The sequence below is a fragment of the Bubalus bubalis genome, chromosome 17, assembly GCF_019923935.1.
Source record: "Bubalus bubalis isolate 160015118507 breed Murrah chromosome 17, NDDB_SH_1, whole genome shotgun sequence".
Taxonomy (NCBI): Eukaryota; Metazoa; Chordata; class Mammalia; order Artiodactyla; family Bovidae; genus Bubalus; species Bubalus bubalis.
The window spans coordinates 17,006,531-17,025,833 of record NC_059173.1 but is presented as its reverse complement, the minus strand read 5'-3'; the positions used below and the strand labels follow the sequence as shown (position 1 = coordinate 17,025,833).

At 44.8% G+C, this 19,303-nt stretch overlaps 1 protein-coding gene across 7 annotated transcripts in view; it reads left to right on the top strand.

Moving 5' to 3' along the window:
• Window positions 1–19,303, top strand: part of CIT (citron rho-interacting serine/threonine kinase) — a 175,653-nt gene that overhangs the window by 74,619 nt on the left and 81,731 nt on the right. For all 7 annotated transcript variants that reach the window (XM_044930176.2, XM_044930175.2, XM_044930173.2 and 4 more), the window contains exons 11-12: window positions 17,916–18,021; window positions 18,916–19,059. In XM_044930176.2, coding sequence (XP_044786111.1) covers window positions 17,916–18,021; window positions 18,916–19,059 — 250 coding nt within the window. The remainder of the gene's footprint in view (window positions 1–17,915; window positions 18,022–18,915; window positions 19,060–19,303) is intronic.

Sequence of the window (19,303 nt, the reverse complement as noted above, 5' to 3'; positions counted from 1 at the left end):
GGAGGGAGTGGGAGAGATCCTACAAACGAGTTCTGATTGTCTCTAGGGTGGAATGATGGCAAAGTTCATGCTGGAGAGTGTGTGTCTGGTGCCTCTTTCTTCTTAACCAACAATAACCCAAACCAAACCCCCAAGCTCTGAATGCCTGGGTGTTCCTCTGAGCCTCTGTCTGCCTGAATTTTACAATGGGGTTGGGGGGGTAGTAACAAAAATCAGTGTGTTAAGGGTTTAAAAATATAATGGATCTCAGTTCTCCTCCCTCCTCTGTCAGTATAGGGTATGATTTTTTTTTTTTTAGGTCCCTCTCCTTCTTCCTAGAAGCAAAGCATTTCTGCAAACCTTTAGTATAAACTCTAGAAGGAAAAAGCCAGTTGGTTTTACATTTTGTGTTAGTTTTTGCACATGCTGGTTTTATGCTTTTGGAGAAGTTGGAAATCTTAGAGGACCAATGGGATCTAGATGAGACTGGAATCCGTGGGATGACAGTGTCTGAATAGGCTATTTTTAGGATGGGGGCTTTCTCTTTTGATTCAGGGCTTTTTCCTTTCCTTTTAAGTGGATCTGAAAATTTATTCTTGGAACCAGCCATTCAAATACTGTGGAAGGGTGAAAAATGGCTTCCACCAGTGCCTTTCTGGATTTTCAGAGGGCCAATTTGGGGTGCCTCTTCCTTACTCTACTGGGGCCTCTTTCATGTCACTTTCTTCACCTGAAAATGAGATACCTGCCTCTTAGGGCTGTTGGGAGGATGGTATGAAATAGGTAAAGTACTTAATCCAGTCTCTGGCACATGGATAAGTCACACTGAATGTCCACTGTTACTTTTATTACTACTACACTAGTGTCTGTATGAAACGTGTCCTTCTGTATATGTGAAGCTGTGAGAAGGACTCAGCAATAATTATCATAGTCCAAAGTCATGCCAGAGCAGAAACCCAGCTTCCCAGGCCCTGGGAACTTTCTGCTAGAGATGCTTGAACATCCTGATCCACCACAAGTTGATATGCAGCTCCCATATCCCTGCAGGTTAAAGGTGGCTTTTGGGGTGGAGTGGTGGGGGCCAGAACTTGAAGGCCCAGCCCCACAATGGGTTCCTTCCCATCCATTTGAACAAGTCAGAGCATATATGTGTGGAATACTTCATGGGACACAGAGCAAACACCTTGACTGAGAATATCATGCAAGCACTGGATTTTGAAGTACTTTAGGAGCATTAGGACGGTAAGGCAAAAAGTCTTAATGTGGAAGCCACTTAACGGGTAATGCCAATTCCCAGTTTTTGCCAAAGTCCAGTGATGATCTTTGTTGGAATGTTGGTTTCCCCACATGGGCTGTAATCTGAAAGGCAAGGCTGGGGCTTATTCATCCTGGTTTTCCTGGAGCACAAGATAATATAGACTCTCAGAAAATAGGTGTGTTGGAATTGACTTTACAAGCAGACTAATGGAAGGTAGAGTATCTGCGTCAGCTTCTTAAAAGACAGTGGATTTGGGTGAGTGGGGAGGCACATGGAGAGAATTTCCAGTGGTCAGGAAGATAAGAGTCGCTCGTCCTTGCAGGGTACTGGCTCTGCCAGGCTCTGCTCCAATCACTTTACATAGGCTAACTCACTTAAACTATACAACAGCTCCCAAGGAAGGCACCATCCTCATTTCCATCTTACATGTGAGGAAACTGAGACATGGAGAGAGGGTGAGCAACTCACTAAAGGTCATGTAGCTCCCAGTGGCTCAGCCGAGACTTGAACCCAGGCAGGGTGGCTCTAGGGTCTCTTAGCCACTGTGCTAGACTGCCAATAAATGCAGTACATGAGAAACAGGGACATAGGTATGGGGTCCCCAGGTTCACATGCTTGTCAGAAGCAGATGCCTGTTGTGGGTAGTGACTGAACAGTGGGGGTGGGACAGGGTGGGATGAGAACTGATGGGCTGTAGAAAGGTTAGGTTTTGTTCTCAGTTTCTGAGAGTTTGTCAAGTAGGTAGGCTTCATAGCTCTTGGATGTTGATGACTTCTTCCTCTTTTCATTTAGAGGCTCTCTCCTGGCTTGTGTGTGTGTGTGTGTGTGTGTACATGAACACATGCACACACACTCTCTCCCTGAGAGTTCTTATTTGCTTGAGTGTAAGCTTGGTGAGGACAGGCTACTGGTTCGACCTTGCCCTCCACTCTCCCTTAGGGTGGATCACAGACAAGCTGCTCAGAAAGCATTGTGGGTGAATTGATCCAAATCATTTTTAGGGTCGCCGCTCTCAGTTTCTTGATGACTCTGTGATCCATGCCTGTTCACATCTACGTTTTGTATTTCACTGCCTCCTGCTATCCATTTTGGGAAGACTTATTCTAGCAGAAGATGGCCTGGGCTCTCCAATCAGTCCTACTTACTTTTTACTAAAATACTTGGTGAGATTGGCTCTTCCCTTGAAAACTTCGTTCCTTCCCACCTCTGTCATTGCACTTGCTTCCTCCCCAAGGTGGACAGCCTTACCTGTGTTTTGATTGTTTGAACAGTAGCAGAATCTGCTCTGGTTCATGAAGGTTTGCATCATCTGTACCTCCCAAATCAGTTACAGAACCCTCCCTAGCTTCCACCCATGGAACTGCCATGGACACAGACAGTGCTCCGTGCTGTTTCCACTCCTCTGTCCTCTCGACCAGGTGCCTAACCCTTGCCTCCATGTTATTGTGTTGGTTTTCTCCTCTTGCTTAATTTCTTCTCTCTCTTAGTCAAGCACATCTTGTTCTTGCCTTATTCTGTTCTCTATTTAGACTGTGCGTGCCTGCCTCGCAAGCCTGGCAGGACCATTCTGCCGCCTTCTCATTTGTCTTAAAGATACCTTTAGGAAATCCAATCCAAACGATCCCAGCCCAATCCCAAAGATTAGACTCCAGAAGATGTGTCGAATGCATTTTTTTGCTGGCCTACACATACTGATTTGCATGGTTGCCTCGGATCCCTTAAGAAGACAGTAATTGACTAAATGGTGCTGTATGTTCCCAATCCCAGTGCCAGTTTGGCAACTGTCCCTTCTCTTAAGTGAATTTCTCTTGCTTCTCTCTGTTTTATTTGTCTTGCGTCTCCTGACCTCTCTCACCTTCCTTTCTCTGACAGGCTTCCTGAAAGAATAGCCTACACTCAATGCCTCTTTTCCAACCTCTCCAACTTTATGGAAATCACGGTCTCAGAAGCCGCGGATTCCAGCAACCACTGAATTTAGTGGTTTCTGCCCCTCTCCCCACGTAATGCCATTAGTTGCCACATGTGTCTGAAACTTTCTTCTCTTTTGCATTATGCGAACTTGGTTTTCCCTTCCTTCCACTTCACTGCCCTTCTCACTCTTCCATGGCTGTTTCAGGCCCTTGAAATTTTGCATTGTCCCCTAAACTGCACCTTCATTGTCTTTTTCGCCTGTTCTGGAGGATCTCATTCAGTCCTTTGGCTGTGACTCTCACCTGCCCTTGGCCTTCCTCCCCTCGTGCCCTCTTCATCACCACCAGGATGTCCTACTAGCATCTCAGTATCCCTGTCGCCAGCAGACTCGCTTGCTCACTCAGTAAGCTGCTTGGCAGCAGTTTTGTTTTCCTCATCTCATTTAAGGAACTACCACTTTTTCTACCTTTCTAGGCAAGAAAACTGAGTCATCTTAAACTGTGTTTCATCTCCCCCACCATCTCATCCATTGCCAAGTTTTTTAAGTTGCGCCTCTTGCGTATATGCCCTTTTTTCTGTCCTCACCAACACCACTCATTGAGTTTTGCTTGGACCATTGCAGTAGCCTCCTGACTGATTCATCTGCCTCTGGTTTTTCCTGGTCTAATCTGTCCTCTACAGAGGGTGGAATTCTCCCAAAGCACAAGTTGGATGATGTCATTCTCCCGCTCAGACCTTGTAGCATCACGATGTGCACAGAATTAATGACCACTCCCGAACTTGGCATTCATGCCTGGTGTGCCAAGACCCCAGCCTGCCTTCTCACTCACCCCTTTTTGTGCCCTATGTTTGGCCAAGCTCCTCAACCCTCATTGAGGATGGGGACCATGTCGTCCATCCTTTGCATGAAATAGAACCTTGCCTCTGGCAGGCCTTCAATGAACGTTTGTCAAATGGAATTAAAAGTGGTCAAGGATTATGCCAATTCTTCTGCACAGTGTATACAGCTGCTCATGGAAGCTGTCATCTGTTGTGTGCCCAGAACTGTGCTGAATGGCTTTTCACATGTGTTTCATTAAGTCCTCACAGTCTCACTGTAACTGTGTGAGGTGGCTGTATTATTCCCATCCTACAGAGGAGGACACAGAGGCTCAGCAAGATTTTGTAGGTAGTTACAGACCTGAGACTTAGACCCATAGGCTGTACCACTACACTGCCCTGCCTCTAACAACCCTGGCCCTGTTAGTTAGATTGTGTGGGATCAATGGATTAGCCTAATAATAAAGGTGCAAGAGCTGACTTTACTGAGAATTCACTGTACCAGACATTCTTCTAAGGGGTCGACAAACATTTTCATTTAATTCCAGCGGTAACCCATAATTTTACAGAGAAAGAAACTGACCAAGAAGCTTGGATTACTACTTAAGTTCACTTGCCATGCATGTGGCAGAGGATGGCCATGTCTTCCAGCTTTAACTTTAGAACTAATATAAGCAGTATTTATTTATTTTGGCTGCACTGGTTCTCTGTTGCTGCCTGGGCTTTTCTCTAGTTGGCCTACTCTGTAGTTGTAGTGCTTGGGCTTCTCATTGCTGTTGCTGCTTTTGTTGTGGAGCACAGGCTTGGTTGTTCTGAGGCATGTGGGATCTTCCTGGACCAAGGATGGAATCTGTGTCACCTGTGTTGGCAGGTGTATTCTTTACTACTGAGCCACCAGGGAAGCCTAGCATTCTTTGTTTTGCAGGACGGACCGTTGCACACTTGTTGCAAGTCTAGGCTTTGGGATCATGTGGATATAGACTTTACCCCCTCCCCCCGCCCCACTAGCTGTGTGAACAAGGCATTTAACCTCTTAGCTTCAGTTCTTCCTTCTGTAGAAAGTGGGGGTTATTCTTGCCTGTGTGCTGGGTTTGTTGCGGGGCATAGTGAGTGTTCATTCATGTTTGCTGTTGTTAGTTAGGGGTGAAGATGGGCCCATGGGTGCTTTGGATTTTCTTCTCTTCCTCGCTCATCTTTATAAAGACATCTTGCTAGTTTCTGCCCATTGAGACAATCAGGCTCCATGGGGGTGCCTGACAGATGTCCTGATATCTCCATCCAAGTTTTTACTCAGAATGGAGCCCATGATGTATTAGTTAAACCTGTACCCTTTGTAAAACACACCCCAGGCTCCTGATAGGACCTACTTCCCTTAGGGTCTGGAACTGGATGCTGGGGGAGACGGACGTGCACTGTGTCCAGCTTGGGGGTCACACTCCCACACTGTGCTAGAGCGTCCCCTGGATGGGACAGAGCATGTATCCTTATGACGTTGTTGTCCCAGAACCAATGCTGAGCACCTCCCGTGCAAGGACCGCAAGGACCAGAGAGCTTTTCCAAGCCAGTGTTGATTTGATGCACTTCTTATTTTGGATTTCTTTGTCCCACTGAGACCTTTAAACTGAGACCGCCCAGGGCACAGAAGTGCTTGGCACATCATTCATTCATTTGTTTATTTGTTCATTCAGCAAATACAAGCCTGTGGCACGGCTGAGCAAGACAGATAAGGTCCCTGCCTTCACAAAGCTAGCATTCTGTGCAGGGAGACAGAGAGAGGATAAGTAAGTTCATGGATAAGAAAGTTTTCAGATGGTGGGAAGTGCTGTGAAGAAATCTGAACCCGGGTGGGGAATGGCTGGGAACCAGCACTTTTGTCCTCGAGGCCCGGATAAGCTTGTGGGTGTCCAGTGAACAGCAGGCTTGCTGGAGTAGCCAGAGCTTCAGCATGCATGGGAGATGTGGTCTGAGAAGTGATAGGCAGGGTCTTTGGTTTTGGATCTTGCTGTATTTGTGATGAGCAGGAAGCCTTTGCAGAACTTTGAGTCGGTATGTGGAGGGTCTGGTTCTCATTGTGCAGAGGGCCCTCTGATCATTATTTGGTGGATAGGAAGACGAGCAGAGTTGGCTTCAGGGAGAAGAGTTAGATTACTGCAGCCATCCAGGCAAGAGGTGGTAGCATGCCAGTGAAATTAACCTGCAGAGCTAGGCACTGGCTTAGAAATGGGGACCATATTAGAAATCATGTAACTATGCTTTTATTAATGACACAAATTTTAATAAATGATTCCAAAGCATATGCTGTAATTCAACTGGAGACCACTGCTCTGTGTGTGTGTGTGTGTGTGTGTGTGTGTGTGTGTGTGTATGGGGTGTGTGTGTAGGTTGGCAAGGGAGTTTGGCAAGCCCCAAAGCTAGCTAGATTCAGAAGCAGCTTTTTAGGAGAGTGGTATTTTGGGGGTAGTAGTTCCCCCTTTCCTGCTGAGAATACCTTCCAAGACCCCCAGTGGGTGCTTGAAACAGCATATAGTACTGAACCCTATCTATATACTTTTCCCCTGTATATACATACATACCTGTGATAGTTTACTTTATAAATTAGGCACAGTAAGAGAATATCAGAATTGCCACATCACTACTCTTAGGCTTTGGGGCCATTACTAAGTCTAATAAGGTTTACTTGCACACAAGCACTATGATGTTTCAGCAGTTGATCCCATAGCCGAGTCAGCTAGTAGGTATATAGCATGGATTGACTGGATAAAGGGATGAATCACATCCTGGGCAGGACAGAGCAGGGCGGTGCGAGATTCCATCACACTGCTCATCTCAGTGCTCAGTTGAAAGTTTATAAATTGTTTATTTCTAGAATTTTCCACTTAATATTTTTGGGCCACAGTCGACCATGGGTAACTGAAACCATGGATTGGGTTGGGGCAGGGACTGTTGTATTTCTAAGTGTTCATGATGGACACCAGTGTGTATTTTAAAAGGAGCTTATAAAGTTAGTTCATAAATTTCAGAATGCTCAATCTTAAAAGCCAATACATTTTTGGAACAGAATGCTGATGAGTGTTTTATTTTTTGCACCATATTGCATCTTGCGCTCACATGTATTTTTAGTGCCTTTGGCCACAATGAAGGTAGAGCCCGTGGTTGAGCTAATTTTGATTCCCTCATTTTAGCCTCCACTATCCATTCTTGGTTATCTCAAGAATATCTGTGATTTGTGATCTGTGATTTGGAGGCATGTCTTGTAGACTTGAGGTCATCTTCCCAAGGAAATAAATGGATGGCTTGGTGTTTAAACATGATCTTAATTATTACTGTAGTGATTAGAGAGAACTCAACACATACACTTCTTTTTAGGTTGGAAGTACAGATTGTATTTTTTGATATGAAGTTGTCTTTTGATAGTTTATTAAGAAAAATATATATTTTTTTGTGTTATGGGAGGTATTTATAGACATCAAGAAAACTGCATTTTGCCATTTTCCTTAAATGTTGAGGTTACATGTAAAAGCAATTTTTAGGTCACATCAAACACGTCTTAAGAAAATATTCTCTCTGCTGCAGCAATAATGACCAAGGCCAACCTTTCCTCTGTGTCATACACCATTACCTCTATTAATACTCTTTAGGTCTCTATAATTATAAAGCAGATGTGTCTATTGGGAAGAGATGTTGATTTCAGAGTAAATTTTTCTAGAAAATAGAATCTGGGAAAAAAGGAAAGCCCAAACTTGGCTTTGTGCTTGAAGAGACAGCACTGCTGTGTGTGGGTGGGTGGCTGCATGCACCCTCTGCTCAGAAGTGCCTTTTCTCTCCATGGGGATAACTGGCTGTGTATCAGAGATGTGGCCAGGAGGAGTAGGCAAGCAACGTGTGGGCAGGATGCATGTTCTTTTATTAGCATCAAGCCTAGAGCATGAACCAACCTGGGCCTCTCAAGTCTGTACTGTTTCCTGTTTAATTACCCAACCCCCACTCCCCCACCCCCACCCCCGAGCCACCAAATGATGGAGGAAGAGTTGCTCTTGTACGTGAAGTGAACCATTTCTGGGAGGTGGCTGTGGACTGACTTGGCATATGGATGTTCTTGGGTACCTAAGCTGTCCTGGGCTTGGAGTCACCCTCCCAGCATTGCATGAAACTAGTCATGGGTAGAAGTTACCTTCCCTTGCATGGTCCATTTCTGTGTCTTCTTTGACTTCACTCCTCTGGGTCTCTGTGGCAGTTTTCTTCGGTTTGTCCAAGGCCATCCAGCCAACAAGTAGCAGAATTGAGATTCCCATGACTTGTAGAACCCAATTTTGAACCAACACCCAGCTCTTCTGACATTCACCTGCACTCCTATCATCAGAATATGGTTAGTAGGAGAACACAGAGGCCACAGGGTTAGCTTTTCCTTGGCCTCAGTGCCACAGGATGCTAATAATACCCTCGTTAGAGGATTGTTGGGAGGATTCAGTTCGGTCATCCATAAAGAACCAAACACACTGCCTGATGTAGGGCTCAGTAAATGGGCCTTATTATTGATGACAAAGGTGGTGGCATTAATTCTCTCTCCTACACTCCTACTTCTTTGAGGACAAGAATTGTGACTTCTTAAGTGGATAGCCTTCACAGAAGAGTTTTGCAGCCTGGCACTATTGACATGTTGGGCCAGATAATTCTTTTTGTGGGGGGTTGTCATGTGTGTTGTAGAATGGTTGAGCAGCTTCTCTGGCCTCTACCCACTTGATGTTAATAGCACTCCCATCCCTAGTCACGAAAATCAAAAAAGTCTCCAGACATTAGCATGTGTCCTGTTGGAGGCAAAATCGCCCAGTTGAGAACCACTGGTCTGAACATACTTACCTTGGGATCACAGGGCTTTTATATTCTCCCTTATATATATATAAGGGATATATGTGTGTATATATATCTTTTCTATCTATTTTACACTTGTATAAGGTGGTCAGAAAATACAGGCATACCTTGGAGATATGGCAGTATTACCTGCAGTAAGGTGAATATTGCAATAAAACAGGTCACACAAATTTTTTGGTTTCCCAGTGCATATAAAAAGTTATGGTATACCATAGTCTTTTAAGTGTGCAATAGCATTATGTCTAAACAGTCTACATCCCTTAATTAAAAAATACTTTATTACTAAAAAAAGCTAACCATTGTGTGAACCTTCAGTGGGTCATAACCTTCTTCCTGGTGCAGGGTCTTGCCTCCATGCTGATGGCTTGACTGATCAGGGTCATGTTTGCTGAAGGCTGGGGTGGCTGTGGCAGTTTTTTAAACTAAGATGACAGTGAAGTTTGCTACATTGATTGACTCTTCCTTTCATGAATGATTTCTATGTAGCATGCAGTGCTATTTAACAGCATTTTACCCGTGGTAGAAGTTCTTCCAAACTTGGAGTTAATCCTCTGAAACTCTGCTGCTGCTTTTTCAACTAACTTTATGTAATATTTTAAATCCTGTGTTGTCATTTCAACAGTCTTCACAGCATCTTCAGCAGGAGTAGATTCCACCTCAAGAAATCACTTTCTTTGCTCATCCATAAGAAGCTACTCCTAATCTGTTAAAGTTTTATTGTGAGATTCCAGCAATTCAGACACCTCTACAGTCTCTACTTCTAATTCTAGTTCTCTTGCTGTTTCCATCACATCTGCAGTTATTTCCTCCACTGGAGTCTTGAACCTCTCGATGTCATTCATGAGGATTGGAATCGGCTCGTGAAATTGATTGCTCATGTTGATATTTTGATTTCTTCCCATGAATCACAAATGTTCTTAATGGCATCTATTAATAGAATGGTGAATCCTTTCCAGAAGATTTTCAGTTCACTTTGCCCAGGCCCATCAGAGGCATCGGTATCTATGGAATAGATACGGAATCACTATCTAAAACCACGTGTAAACAGATGCGCTGTCATTCCAACTTTGTTGTTCTAGAGAGCACAGGCAGGGTAGATTTATTTTTTAATTTTTAAAATTTTTATTGGAGAATAGCTACTTTACAATGTTGTGTTACTTTTTGCTGTACAGCAAAGTAAATCAGCTCTAGGTACACATATATCCCCTCTTTTTTGGATTTCCTTCCCATTTAGGTCACCACCGAGCTTTGAGTCGAGTTCCCTGTGCTATACAGTATGTTCTAATTACTTATCTATTTTATATATAGTATCAGCAAAGAGTAGATTCATCATAATTCTTAAAGGCTCTGGGATTTTTGGAATGAGAAATGAGCATTGGCTTCAACTTCAAGTCACCAGCTACTTTAAACCCTAACAAGAGAGCCGACCCATCCTTTGGAGCCAGGCATTGACTTCTCCTCTCTAGCTATGAAAGTCCTAGATGGTATTTTCTTCTAGTATAAGGCTGCTTGTCTACGTTGAAAACCTGTTGTTGGTTATTATTTTAAGTTAATTATTTTAGCTCGATCTTCTGGATAACTTGCTGCAACTTCTACATCAGCCCTTGTGGCTTCACCTTGTAACTTTGTTGTGGAGACACCACTCTTTTCCTTAAACCTCATGAACCAACCTCTCTTAGCTTTAGACTTTTCATCTGCAGCTTCCTCACCTCTCTTAGCTTCACAGAATTGAAGAGAGTTAGGGCCTTGCTCTGGATTAGGTTAATTAGGGGAGTGCTGTGGCTGGTTTAATCTATCTGGACTGTTAAAACTTTCTTCACATCAGCAAGAAGGCTGTTTTGCTTTCTTATTATTCATGTGTTCACTGAAGGAGCACTTTTAATTTCCTTCAAGAACTTTTCCTTTGCATTCACAACTTGGCTAACTGTGTTCAAGAAGCTTAGCTTTCAGCCAGTCTCGGCTTTTAACATGCCTTTCTCATGGAGCTTAATCATTTCTAGCTTTTTAAAAAAATTTTTTAATTGGAGGAATAATTGCTTTACAATATTGTGATGGTTTCTGCCGTACATCAACATGAATCTGCTGTAGGTATACATATGTCCCCTCCCTCTTGAACCTACCTCCCACCTCCTTCCCCATCCTACCCCTCTAGGTTGTCACAGAGCACTGGCTTTGGGATCCCCGTGTCATATAGCAAATTCCCACTGGCTATCAGTTTTACATATGGTAATGTATATGTTGACTCATTGGAAAAGACTCTGATGCTGGGAGGGATTGGGGGCAGGAGGAGAAGGGGACGACAGAGGATGAGATGGCTGGATGGCATCACCGACTCGATGGACGTTAGTTTAAGTGAACTCCAGGAGTTGGTGATGGACAGGGAGGCCTGGCGTGCTGCAATTCATGGGGTCACAAAGAGTCGGACACGACTGAGTGACTGAACTGAACTGAACTGAATGTATATGTTTCAATGCTATTCTCTCAATCATCCCACCCTCTCCTTCCCTGACTGTGTCCAAAAGTCTGTTCTTTATGCCTGCATCTTCAAGTGAGAGAGCTGTGATGCTTCCTCTCACTTGACCACTTAGAGGCCCTTGTAGGGTTATTCATTGGCCTAATTTTAGTATTGTGACTCAGGGAATAGGGAGGCCCTAGGGGTCGCACAGAGTTGGACAGGACTGAAGTGACTTAGCAGTAGCAGGAGAGGGAGAGATATTGGGAAAGGCCAGTAGGGGGAGCAGTCAGAACGCACACAACATTTATTAAGTTCACTGTCTTATATGGGTATGATTTGTGGTGACCCAAACAAGTTACAATTGTAACATCAAAGATCCTGACCATAGATCACTATAACAAATAAAATAATATAGTGAAAATGTTTGAAAACTGTGAGAGTTACCAAAATGTGACAGAGACAGGGAGTGAGCAATGCTCTTGGAAAAATGCTAATAAACTTGCTTAACATAGGGTTGCCACAGACTTTCTCCTTGTAAAAAAATCTCAGTATCTGTGAAGTTCAATCAAGCAAAAAAAACACAGGAAAACAAGGCATGCCTGTGTCTGTTGAAGTTTGAGAATTTTGAGAACAGAGGAGAATTCTGGCAGTTCTTAAGTTAGCAGGTAGATCGTGTCCCATTTCATGGTCAACAGAAATATATAATTTCTTTACAGCAATTCTGTCTGCATCTCTCATAACTTTAGAGTTACAGCCAATTACAGGACTTTTTGTACTTTCCTTCTCTTAAAGCAAGAGTAGCATCAGCTCTTTAAATATTACTACCTTTTATGAAATGGTACTTTTCAGGATGATTTTAAACCAGCAAGAAAGAAATACATATTGAGAGCTTACTTACCATTGACACCTGTCATTTAATTGGCTTAAGTGTCTACATGAAAAATAAATAGAATGCAAATATGTTAAGCCATATCTCTCTCTAGGATGGTTCCTTCTTAGAAATTCATGAAAACAGTATATTGACTTATTAAGAATGAGTGGATAGGAGTGGTCTTTAATCATTGTCTGAAATCTGTACATTTTTTTGAAACTCATTGCTCACCATGATTAACTTCAAAATTGTGTTTGTACTCAAAGAATGATCAAAATGCACCATTAATAAATTGCCTGGCCAAAGTGTCACCAGGAACCAAATACTGGGGGTGGCCAAGCTGTGAGCTTTGAATACCTGGACCTTAAATCACAGATACTTTTTTCTAATTAGCACCATGGTTCTCATGCCTGTCTGCACATTAGACTCACCCGGGAGCTTAATAAAAATGGCGTTGCCTGGGCCCCACTCCCAGTCTCTCTGTCTCTGATTTAATTACTCTAGTTGGGCCCTGGATATCTTTTTTTTTTTAGGAACAGTTTTAGGTTCATAGCAGTATTAACAAGAGGTACAGAGGTTTCCCATTCACCCCCTACCCCCACATATGCGCAGCCTCCCCATTATCAACATCCGCCACCAGAATGAACCTACAATGAGATGTCATTATCACCCAGAGTCCCTGTGTACCTTAGGGTTCACTCTTGGTGGTGTGCGTTCTATGGGTCGGGAACATCCCCTAGAGGAGGAAATGGCAACCCACTCCAGTATTCTTGCCTGGGAAACCCAATGGACAGAGTAGGCTAGCGGGCTACAGTCCATGGGGTCATAAAGAATCAGTCATGACTGAGCACGCACACACATAATAACATGTGTCCACCACTGTAGTGTCACACAAAGTGTTTTTACTGCCGGACATCAATAATTTTTTTTATTTATTGGGCTGCTCTGGATCTTAGTTGTGGCATGTGGGATCTAGTTCCTTAACCAGGAACTGAACCTGCTTTGGGAACCCAGAGTCTTAGCCATTGGACCACCAGAGATATCCTGACATCAGTAATTTTTAAAAAGCTCTTCGGGTGATTCTAATGTGTAGCCGAGCTAAGGACCAGGGGAAGGACCAAGCTGCAGTGACCTTTCCCCCTTCTGTCCTCACCCCCCAGCCTCATCCTCCAACCCCATGACTGTTTATGGGATTGTTGCTACAAGCTGAGTTGAGTCACTGCAGACTTACCATAGCTTTTTTTTTTTTTAATGTAATTTTTATTCTAAAAAAAAAAAAGATTTCTTTTAGCACCTTTATTCTGAAGAGTCCTTAATTGCTGTACTTAGAATGGCTAAACAATGAACATTTGTCAAGCATCAAAATAGCAGAATGAGGGAGTCGGACCTTGGGTGATGGGGAGAGGCTGGTGTGTCATCTCCCATGGCTGCTGGCAGGGGGAGGGCCTGAGCATCTCCCTGATTCTGGGCCCCATTAACAGCTGACCTAGAAACACTAATTTTTGGGTAAATAGCAATGAGCTTTGTACCCACAGGGGTGCACTTTATACTCCTCTGGAGCCTGCCCTCCACTTGTCATCAAGTCTTGAGAGCCATCTCCCCTCCCATCATTGTGCACCCACGCTACTGTTTTCCTCCAAGGGTGCTGGTTCAGTGCTCAGGTCTAGAGAGCTGTGTCCTCTCTCGTCATCCCTGACTGATGTCAGTGCAGGTGACTTAGTGACATGTGTGTGACTTCTGATGACTGAAGGACTAAGAAGGACCCTGTCTGTGGGTCATCCTTCCCTCCTTTGGTGGTCTGGGTCTTCTTCTCCAGCCCACCCACCAGAATAACATCAGGAAGAAATGGCAAAGTCAAATCAAGGCCATACCTTCAAGCAACCCATTTCATCTCAGATTAAAAAAAAAAGTAAGTTTGTGTTTGTATGTGTTTTGACTGAATCGTGATTGCAGCCATGAAATTAAAAGACTCTTACTCCTTGGAAGGAAAGTTATGACCAACCTAGACAGCATATTGAAAAGTAGAGACATTACTTTGCCAACAGAGGTCCGTCTAGTCAAGGCTATGGTTTTTCCAGTGGTCATGTATGGATGTGAGAATTGGACTGTGAAGAAGGCTGAGCGCCGAAGAATTGATGCTTTTGAACTGTGGTGTTAAAGACTCTTGAGAGTCCCTTGGACTGCAAGGAGATCCAACCAGTCCATTCTGAAGGAGATCAGCCCCGGGATTTCTTTGGAAGGAATGATGCTAAAGCTGAAACTCCGATACTTTGGCCACCTCATGCGAAGAGTTGACTCATTGGAAAAGACTCTGATGCTGGGAGGGATTGGGGGTAGGAGGAGAAGGGGACGACAGAGGATAAGATGGCTGGATGGCATCACCGACTGCATGGACGTGAGTCTAAGTTAACTCCGGGAGTTGGTGATGGACAGGGAGGCCTGGCGTGCTGCGATTCATGGGGTCACAAAGAGTCGGACACGAATGAGAGACTGGACTGAACTGAACTGAACTGAACTGACTGAATTTAGGTAGAAAATAGGCCAGTTAGAGGAGCAGAACTTGGTTAAAATTTTTAGCCCAAAGTGAGATTAAAAAAAAAAATTTATTTCTGGATTTCAGTTCCCATTGCCCATTTGTGTGAATAATCAACATTTGTTCTAATGTGGATGATAGCATGGGGCAAATTCAGCCTGCTGAGTTTTACTGTTTGAAGCAAGGGTTTTAGGCCTCTGAGGCATGTGCAGTTCACGCCGTTGCAGGGGTAGTAATGATAAAACCACAATGATAGTAGAATGGTTGACATTTATTGAACCCTCATGAGATGCCAAGCACAGTGATAAGGACCTCCCATGGAGGAGGTCTCACTTAAGCCTCATGAGAACTCTTGGAATTAGGTTGAGAATTATTCCCATTATTCAGATGAGGAAACTGAGGTTCAGAGAGCTCACATGGTGAGTGAGTTACAAAGTCAGATTTTGAACAGAGCTGCCTGACTCGGCGTGTCAACTCACTTGGCTGGCCCAGAGTGTGTATTGGGAGCTGTCATTGGGGTTTAGTGAACCAGCACCATTATGCCAGCCCTTGTCGTCTGGCCAGGAGCTGCAGGGAGAGAGAGCTGCTGAGTTGCTGCAGGGAACTGACCTCTTTTACTTAGGGAAGTAGGGTGTGGGGCACTGGAAAGCAGAACTTTGACCTGCTGGTAAGATACCAGTGCTCATTGACAACCAGCTCCTGCAACCTGTTACCAAGGTGACATAGGTGGGACAACAGAGCAGTGGTGGGCTCTGCCATACGTCCCTCAGAGCATAAGAACCTTTGCTGGCTACTGCTCTGGCCCTGCACTTCACCAGCCTCAGCGTTTGTGCCTAGGGTGCTGACCACTGAGGGAAACCTCCCCAAATAAGAACTGTCATCTCCACCCACAAAAATTAACTGCTTTTAGGTATGAGGCAGGGTATGTGAATTTTGTGTATGTGTGTGGGAAAGTGTGTCCTTGTGGAGAGCATCCTTCTAGTCTGTTCTCAGGAGGCCACACTACATTATTTTTGTGATAAAATCCTGAGAGATACATTTGATACATCCTCAGTCTCTACCCCAGTTCTCTACTGGGACCAACAGAAACAGTTTATTAGCTGGCAGATTACTTAGGTTCCCTGCTCATGTGGCAGGTTACTTAAACTCAGTTTCCTCATCTATAAAATGAGAATAATAAATTGTCTTATACAGCTGCTAGGGAGACTAAAGAGTTAAAACATGCCTCGCTTTAGGACAGAACTGTGCACATCGAGTCAGCACTCAGTAAGTGTATGAGCCTATGGCTGCTGTAACAAGTGACCACAAATTTAGAGGCTCACAACAATGCAAACGTATTACCTTATATTTTGGGGGGTCAGAAGTCCAAGATGGGTTTTACTGGACTAGAAGCAGGGTTTACAAGGCTACACTGTTTGGATATCCTCTAGGAGAGAATCAGTTTCCTTGCTTTTCCCAACTTCTAGAGGCTGTCCAGTTTCCTTGGCTCGTGGCCCCTTCCTCTGTCTTCAAAGCCGACGACGTAGCATCTTCCAGTCTGTTGCTGATTTTGACCCTATTTCTGTCATCCCATCTCCTCCCTTTCTGTGCTTCCATCTTTAAAAAAATTGTTTTTGGCCTCACTGTGCAGTATGCAGTATCTTAGTTCCCCAACCAGGGTTTGAACCTGTGGCCTCCACAGTAGAAGGGCAGAGTCTTAACCACTGGACCACCAGGGAAGTCTCCCTCTGCTTCCATACTGAAAAGACCCTTGTGGTTACATTGGGCCTACTCTGATAATCCAGGATATCCTTGCCATCAAAATTCTTAACATTATCACATCTGCAAAGCCCCCTTTGCCACATTGGGTAACAGATCCACAGGCTCCAGAGATTAGGACATGGACACCTTGGTGGAGGGACTTTATTTAGCCCAGCGTAGTAAGTGTTCATGCATGCTCAGTCGCTTCAGTGATGTCCAACTCCTTGCAACCCTATGGACTGTAGCCCACCAGGCTCCTCTGTCCAAGGGATTTTCCAGGCAAGAATACTGGAGTGGGTTGCCATGACTTCCTCCAGGGGATCTTCCTGATTTAGGGATCAAATCTGGGTCTCCTGCATTGCAGGCAGATTCTTTACCACAGAGCCACCAGGGAAGCACCAGTAAGTGTTACCTGTTTGTATAAAATGAAGCAGAATCAAACTGGCTAGCTTAGGGATGGAATAGACAACAGTTTGGTCAATATAGTTAACTGAAAACAGTGGCCACTTGCTGTGTTAACTCAACCTTGTGTCAGGACCTCTGCATCCTTTATCCCTGTTCCCTGGAGCTTGCTTCCTTCCAGAGCTTTGGAAGGCCAGCACCTTCTCATTCTTCAAGTGTCAGCTGAGATGTCACTGCTCGGAGAAACAGGCCCCTGATCCATTTCCTCTGTCATAGCACGTCACCCAGTTTCATTCTCTGGCATCATCTATTAACCTTTTTAGTTCGTGTGTCTGCCTGATGTACTCTGCATGCCCTCCGTGAGTGTCAGCTCCAGGAGTCCAAGGACTGTGTCTGTCTTGACTGCTGCTGTTCCAGCGCCTGGAAAGGTTTCTGGAACAGTAGGTGCACAGCACATACCCGTTGAATGAAAGAGTAAAGGAAGCTGTGCAGGCACAACACTGTGTTTAGTGTTCATTCTCTCCTGTTGTGGTAGGTCCTTTTATTATCATTCTACCTCCTAGAAAAGGAAACGGAGGCTCAGGGAGGCCAAATTATTGCCTCAGGTCAGTGGTAACTAAATTTACACTTGGATCCTCCTGCTTCCAGTGTTCTTGGTTCCATCTACCTCTCTGCCTCATGGTCATGATATCATTAGAAGCTGCTTGAGCCAGCTCTTTTGATGGCCAAGGATGCTGGCAGGCCTTGGTCTCTACTATAGTTTCTTTTCTTTTAACATTTATTTTATTGAAGTGTTGTTGATTTACAGTTTGTGCTAATCTCTGCAGTACAGCAAAGTAACTCAGTAATACCAATATACATATATATATACATATTCTTTTCCATAATAGTTTATTACAGGATATTGAATATATCCTGTTCTTTGTGCTTTCCAGTAAGATCTTATTGTTTTTCCATTCTGTACATAATAGTTTGCATCTGCTAGTCCCAAATTCGCCTGTAGTTTCATTTTTAAAAATTTTTATTATTTTTGGCCCATCCCCGCCCTTCACCTTGACATTGGTTTTCTTCCATCCAGGTCTGTTGTATCAAGTCTGGACTCCCCTGCCAAGACTAGCTCCATGGAAAAGAAACTTCTTATCAAAAGCAAAGAGCTGCAAGACTCGCAGGACAAGTGTCACAAGGTATTTATTTCCACAGCTGGCCTCCCTCCTTGCTGCAGGATCCTCCCGTCAATATATGCCGAGGGACCTGCCCGGGGCCGCCGCTGGCACCGAGCCACCTGATCCTTCCCGGGCTGAAGTCGCGCCTCCGGCAGCTCAGAGGGAGATGAATTCGGGCCTTGACGCTGCCGTAAATCCTTTAAATCTTAACCAGAGGAGGCCCTGGATATAAAGCGGCCCGTTCCTCAGCATGACCCACCCAGATGTCTGCGTCTTCCGGCAGGTGGCGCGGGTCCTCACCTGTGGCCGAGATGCATCCCATCTGCTTTGAGTGATGCGAAGTCTCTCTTCCTAGTCCTTAGAAACTCCTGCCTATGTAACTGCAGCCACTGTGTTGATTATGCTCATCGTCTCTTAACGCTCACTGTTCCTGCCCAGAGGCAGTTCTCTGGAAGCTCGTAAGAGTCACTTCTTGCCTGGGACTCCCAAGAGTACAGACGAGTCCATATCTCCTTGCCCTGTCCTGGATTTGTCCTGTAGATCTTTGCAAGGAGATGGGGGGGATCAAGATGGATTTGGGATAAAATTAAACTGACATCTGCAAAAAAAACCAAACCCAACCCAAAAAACAAACAGGTGAAAAAAATGGTGATTGTGGCCTCCTCGCTTACTGGGTTAGAGAAGTGATCGAGTGTGAACCCAGCCTTGCATGAGAGGAGTGACTTAGCATTGGTGACTGTCCTTGCGAAGACCGGTGTGCTCCCAGGCGAAGAAACCATGGTATTTCCAGCCTAACCTTTTGGCGAGTTAGTGCCAGCCGGGACCACCAGGTGGTTTCGGAGGTGGCTTGAGACGAGATTACGCCTAACGAACCCCCCACGGGCCTTTTTTAACATGTTGCTGTGTCTATTTCAGATGGAGCAGGAAATGACCCGGTTACATCGGAGAGTGTCAGAGGTGGAGGCTGTGCTTAGTCAGAAGGAGGTGGAGCTGAAGGCCTCTGAGACTCAGAGATCCCTCCTGGAGCAGGACCTTGCTACCTACATCACAGAATGCAGTGTGAGCCTTCCCCCCAAAGCCCCCTTCCCTCGGAGGTGGCACTTCCTGTCGTGTGTGTCTCATCCTGTTTCATGACAGCATCATGAGGCACGTCACAGTCAGGGGCAGAGAATAGAGAGGCAGGACGCACGAGCAGGACCTGTGATGTGCAGAGTAGCGTGCGCCAGGTGTGAGGGCCTGGAGACAGGAGGTCAGGCTCAGAGAGTCCAGGTAGGAGCCTGGAGACAAACGTAGATGGCCTTGC